Here is a 6,788-nt window from a genome sequence, read left to right on the forward strand (position 1 = left end):
CAGTCTTTAAAAAATGCATAAATCTAGACCAGAAATTTATAAATTGCAAGATTATAACATTGAATATGCATGTGAAATGTGTATGGGTCCATAATTTTGAGAAATTTATTACACTATTTTGTAAAATTAGATTGCTGACATAAAAAATAACATGGCAATCATAATTTTTCTTATATTTTTCACATACATGCACACATACAAATTTTTGTGATAAACTAAAGTAAAAGTTTTTAAGCACACTTTATACAAGCTTAAACACATTAGCAAATATAATGGGAACTACAAAATATCACAGACTCCATCAGTTTGTATTTTTAAAAGACACATGGTCCCCTACTTGTTTCCTTTCTTTCAGCCAGCACCTTAGAATACAACGATATGACCAAATGGCCTGTCTTAGTTTCTTGTTCCCCCAAATCAGGATAAACGAGTGACATGAAGGATACAAGAGTGCAAAGACCTGACAAACTATGTGAAATGAATTTTTGTGCAGCATATTAGAATTCCACGTTGACATGATTTGAGCCAGGAAGTAAATGGCAAACAGCAAGAGAAAGGAGATCACAGTTTGCATGGCTCTTACGTGGACCTTGGTGCTGGCATCTTGGGATCCGTTGCCACGGACCTGTATCTTCTTGAGATGTTTCCACATGGAAAAGATTAACAGCAGAAAAGCTGTCAGGGACATGGTAAAGGGTATGACATGTACAATCGTGAACATAATCATAGCTGAGAAGTATACAATGTCCCTGGAGTTATTCACCCAAGTGATGTTTCCTTCACATGCATTCATCTTCATTTTTTCATTAATGCTCACCACTGCAAGATGACCAACCAAGAAGACCAAAGAACCCAACAGCATCGTGAGAACCACTCTTTCAGCTTTCCATTTTAGGTGAAGAAAGAAAAGGCTGGAAAAATTGGCTATCTTGAGCAAATAAAGTATGCTGAGGCTAGTAGTAAGCCAGAGGCTAAAATGGTTGCTTACTACCCAGGCAATATGAATAATAGTTACTACTGTTGAACTGTGGAAAGTTAAATTAAAGAAAACTGCAAACCAATTTAATACTAGTGTCCAGAGCAAACCAATTCTGGAGACCGCCAGAACAGTGAGAAGTTGATCAGTGCAGGAGAGCTTCTGATGCTTGATCGTGTCAATGCAGTTCACCAGGGCTATAAAGATGTTGGCAACATTTCCTAGAATAAATCCAGCTATTACTGGGATACAAAGAATTCTTGGTAATAAACTTATCATGTCTAGGAAAAGAAGGCCAAGTCTAATATCACTGGTCGTGATTCCATCAATACCCTGACCTCAATTTCTATGTGCAGCTGATGTTGAATATGCGTACAGTTCTTGTTTCTTTTAAATTCTATGACTAATGTCAAGTAGGAAAGCACCAATGTATGGTAATGAAACAGCACATGATTTTTTATGAAAAATATTGTTATGCCCCAAGCAGCTCAAATTAACTTCTATTCAAATATTTTATGCCCTTGCTGTAGGCTGGAATATTTCACAACTGATGTTATTGTGAGAGCTGACTTCTCATTTGCTATCATGCAAATACAGCCATATTCCCCTTCATTGTTTTGCAATTTTCTTTGTTTCACCTCTCCATAGTTTGCATTCAGCAACTTTGTCCTTAGCAAAATTTAACATCCCAATACATTGATATACAATAAATGCTAAATGGTTCAATAGAGCTTGATCATTGATGGGATCACATCACTGGATAATTTTTAATTTTTATCAAATTTGAGGGGTGACATTAGTTAATAAAATGATATCAGTTTCAAGTGTATAATTCTATAATATATCATCTGCATATTGTATTGTGTGTTCACCACCCAACGTCAAGTCTCCTTCCATCACCATTTATACCCCCTTTTGTTATTTTGTTTTTAGTGTCAGATTTATGAGGAAAGAATTCAAGCTTTGCTATTACAGCATCAAGGTTTTCTTCAGTATCTCACTCCAGCCTTTGCTCACTAAGTTATGGTTCTGATAACTAACATTTAAATATAATTTCATTGTTTATAAAGATACAAGCACACAAAACACATATACACACACACACATTTTATGGATGGACAGTATTATTATCTCATAAGTTTCAGAATGAAAAATGAGTCCCAATATGTCATCTAAGTTTAACGCCATCTTTTATATCATTATTTCATTATTAATGGGTATCAATTATATCTCTCAGGGCTTCAAAGAAGTTTCTCATTTATCTATTTAATATTTAAATATTAATTACTTAATTAAAATGTTCAGAAATCTTATAAATATCTTTGGAATCTTCAAAAGTACATGTGGTTTCCATTGCAGAGTCTAGACTTCTATGTATATAAATATTCAGTTTTATTTTCTCTGTTCAAGTACTTTCTGACTACTTAATATATTAAGATTAGTAAATGTTAAAATCCACCACTACCCTTGGATTTTGTTGTGTCAGTTTTTATATTAAAATTGTGTTTAGAGGACAAGCTAGACTGCCATGAAGGAAAGCAAAGATTTTCAACTTTATCTATGATCTTGGACTCTTAGAAGTACTCCTGATTCAGTATAATCATTAGTAAAAATTCAAGTAACCATGATAAGCTTTCTGGTGGTCTCTGTGAGGAGGAAGTACACCATGTGAGTAGCGTGCTTTCAGTTGTGTGTGTCTGGTACAGACAACAGGCACAGAGGATTGTTACTCACTTGATCTTGTGTTATTTGGTGCTTCAAATTAACCTGGGAGAACTGCCGCCTATGAGTACAATGTAGCAGTAGAAAGAGGTAAGATTTCCTCCTGCAACAACCAAGATGAGAGGAATAAATTGTCAAAATAATGTTTTAACTGCACCACAGAGCTGTGTAAATAAGGAAGACCAGTGAAGTAAATCCAGGTAAAAGGAGAGTCTTTACATGAACTGATAGATGACCTATATACTTAATACAAGAGTCTTTACATGAACTGATAGATGACCTATATACTTAATACAATCATTATCAATACCAGAAGGCTATTTTGCAAAAAGTGAAACTATTTCTAAAATGTTTATGGCAATGCAAAGTACTCACAATAGCCAAAATAATTTTTTTAAAGAACAAAGAATTACAGTTCCTAATTTTAAAGCTTGCTACAAAATTGTTGATCAAGTTAGTCTACTGTTTGAATAACAACATATATGTATCAGCAATTTTTTTATCTTGTGGAACACATAACTAATTACTAAAATTCTGCAGCACAACAAAAAAAATTTTTCTGGTCGGACAGGTAAAATTTTGATTCATTCCCATTGGACAGTTATTGTGTTGTCTGCATTTGACAATCTAGAGTAAGAATTCAGTGGCAGTGACTAAATTGTCAGGTATGGCAGTTTTAAAAATTCTTGCACCACATTGGATGAAAATCACTGATATATATCAATGGAACACAATTGAAGCACAGATATTAATACTCACCATCATGGTCAGATGATTTTTATTAAGGCACTATGTCAAATCAAAGGGTAAATAATTTCTTTTCTTTTTTTTTCAAAAATAATGTTGGCAAAATTGAATATCCACATATGAAGTTCAATATTCTCCTTATTTTATACCATATACAAAAATTAATTTAAAATTGACCAGAGACCTAATTGTAAGAGATAAACCAATAAAATTTTTAGAATAAAACATAGGAGAAAAGTTTTGTAAACTTAGATTAGGTCAACCTATTAAAATTAACACCAAAAGTATGATGTATAATATTTAAAATAATATTGAACTACACAAAAATTAAAAACTTTTTCTCTGTGAAATACTGATTTCTAAGATGTAGAGCTACAGTAATTAAGTCAATGTGGTATTGTTGGTAGTTATATAACTAGATTAATGGATAGAACAAAATGTTTAATAATAGACCCACACATGTATAGTCAGTTCATTTTCAATCAAGGACCTAAATCAATTCAATGGGGAAATAAGTGCTCTTCAATAAGTGATGTAGAGAAAGTGAATAACAGTATTAAAAAATGAATTCAATTTTTATGTTACTAGGGAGACACCCGAGTCAGGGAGCTCCCCCCACAACCCACCACACCCTACCTCCACTTTCAGCAGCAGGCAAAGAATCTAAGTGAGAGACAACACCCATAGTGGAAATACGATAACAAGTTTATTTATGAAACACATATGAACACAAAAAGAAAGCAGCCACTCAGCAAGTGTAAATGCCCCACATATAGAGGAAATAAAGTTGTTAGTAAGTTTGTTAGCAAATTTGTTCTACACACTTGAACCAAGGCTACAAGTGGGCACTCAGCTAATATGAGTGTGTCTACTATTGGGGTTCATGGGTTATATACTTTGGTCAGTTTCTAGGTACCCCTCCTTCTTCTTCCCCTTCTAAACCTTGGGAATAATGTACAACCACAGAGGCTCTCCTTTTCAGCTAGAAAAGGCTTTTTGTCGTCCTTAGTGAAATTGCTACAGAGTCTCCCTTTCCCAGCACAGTCTCAAGGATTCCTCATCCCCTGTGCTATCCCTGCTAATGATGTTCAGGACCCTGGCAATCTTATGGGACCAGGCTAAGGACTGCTCAGTCAACAGGTAAGACTTGTCTCCCTCCTCCTCCCTGCCTTAGTTTACTACCTATCCTACTTAACACCATACAATAAAATTTATCTGAGGTGGTCAGAGATCTAAACATGAAAGATAAGAAAATAAAGCTTCCAGAAAAAAATGTATAATGCTTCTGTGAGCTGGGGTTAGACAAAGATTGTGTAGCAAAGAGAAAAACACAAACACATACACAATAAACAGCAGCAAAGAAGTAATGAATTCAATCTCAGGAAAAAATACTATCAAGAAATTTAAAATCTTACCCATAGAATGGGGTATATAAATTTAGGATTATAATATGAGGCTATTTCAATCCTGTCAAAAATCAACCTGGCTGCTGCGGCTCAGTGGATTGAGCGTCGGCCTGTGAACCAAGTGTTGCTTGCTGGTTCAATTCCATCAGGGCACATGACTGGGTTGTACATCAAGTCCCCAGTTGGGGGCGCATGAAAGGCAACCACACAGTGATGTTTCTCTCTCTCTCTTTCTCCTTTCCCCTCTCTCTAAAACAAACAAACAAACAAATAAAATTGTTTAAAAAATAAAAAAATTAAAATCAGCTGGCCCAGCCCTCAATACTCTGCAGATGTAAAACCGCTGGTGAGACTCACTTATAACAGGCTGACTGTGACAGAGGGGGCCTTCATGAACACTTCTATGGTCACATTTGCTCTGATACCAATCTGTGCTCCTCCAAGATATTACTCCTCATTTGTGGTAGCTGTGGTGTATGGACCCTAATGGGGTTTCAATGATTACTGTTCCCTGATGTTTACATCTCATGTAATTTCCTCCCCTTTAAGGTTGACAGGACCTATGATTTCTTCTACCCACTAAATATGGCAAATCTGATGGGATTTTTCATACAATTAAGACCCAAAAACAACTGATTTTGAGTTCATCAGAGAAGATTGTCCTCCAAAGACCTGATGGAATCTTTTAGAAGAGTGGGTGGGAATCACCAAAGTGAGAGAGATTCTATCTGGCTTTCAAGAAGTAAGCAGCCCTGTTATGAAGTGTCTACAGAGAGTGCTGCTAATGAATTCTTCCAAACATATATGAGCCTGGAAGTGAATATTCCTCCAGTCAAGTCTGAAGATAAGAATGCAGTGCGATCAAAACTCTAATTATACCTTCAGGAGACCCTGATCAGGGAACATCCCTAAGCCTTGTCAAGACTCCTAACCCATTAAACTGAAATAATAAATGTGTGTTTGTCAGTTTTAGCCACTAAATTAGGTAATCCATTAAATAGCAAATGAACGCAACAGCTATAATTGGGGACTTAGTTTTGGTCTATTTGGTAGAGAAAAATCTCCTGGCTATTTGGTGAGAAATGCCCTAGAATTTGCTTTAGCAATCTTGGGTTTGTCTATTTGCCTGTGTAAGAATATCCGTCTTCTGGAAAGCATTATGGTGCTTTAAGATCTGAACTAGAGAACTGTTGTTATATATATTTGTCCAGTGATGAAGCTGAAGTTGTAGAATCAAAGCAGCAAGCTCTTTATGTCTGTATACAATTAACAAAAGCCGTTGCAATTATTGTGTGAGTGCTGAATCATTGCCTACCTCTGTAGAACATTAATACAATAGTCTATAGTCTTTACATACAGTGTCAGTGACAGATGGGGATATGAATATGAGAATCACAGTGAGGGTCCTTAGGATGCCAAAGCAAAGACTTCCCATCCTTTGCACTTAGACAAACAGCTCTTAGCCTTCTACTGGGCCTTAGCAGACAAAACCCTTAACTGTGGGCCACTAAGTTATCACATGACTTGAGCTGCCAAATATTAACTGAGTGCTATCTGACCCACTGAGGTACACAGTTCGACTTGTGCGGGCATCAAATGAAAGCAGTGTACATGTGGTCAGGCTCAAGTAGATTTAGACAGCACTAGTAAGTTGCATGAAAAGTGACTCAAAGGCCCATGGTTCCCAGTCCTGCTAGACTGCTTTTTCTCTTCCAACCTGCATCACTGACCCCTTGGGTAGTTCCCTGCACTCATGTGAGAGAGGAAGAGAATATATAGCCTGGTTCACAGCCAGTTCTGCACAGCATGCAGGTACTGTCCCAAAGTGGACAGCACAGCGGCACTGCAGCCCTTTCTGGGATATCCTCAGAGGACAGTGCTGAAGCCAAACCTCCTAGTGGACAGAATTATGATCATTGTACCTGGCTGTTCACTGT

The 6,788-nt window shown here is 36.4% G+C and overlaps 1 protein-coding gene across 1 annotated transcript; it reads right to left on the reverse strand.

Moving 5' to 3' along the window:
• Positions 1-301: 301 nt before the first annotated feature.
• LOC150011398 (taste receptor type 2 member 20-like) lies at positions 302-1,341 on the reverse strand. The gene has a single exon (XM_090275105.1). The coding sequence runs from the start codon at positions 1,253-1,255 to the stop codon at positions 302-304; it is 954 nt and encodes a 317-aa protein (XP_090131231.1). The 5' UTR covers positions 1,256-1,341.
• Positions 1,342-6,788: the final 5,447 nt, after the last annotated feature.

Source organism: Furipterus horrens, unplaced genomic scaffold, assembly GCF_987537825.1.
Source record: "Furipterus horrens unplaced genomic scaffold, mFurHor1.1.pri manual_scaffold_4, whole genome shotgun sequence".
In the NCBI taxonomy this organism is placed as follows: domain Eukaryota; kingdom Metazoa; phylum Chordata; class Mammalia; order Chiroptera; family Furipteridae; genus Furipterus; species Furipterus horrens.

What these genes read in the sequence shown, in the direction of transcription:
- LOC150011398 (XM_090275105.1), bottom strand. Translation starts at nt 1,255, where the DNA reads ATGATAAGTTTATTACCAAGAATTCTTTGTATCCCAGTAATAGCTGGA.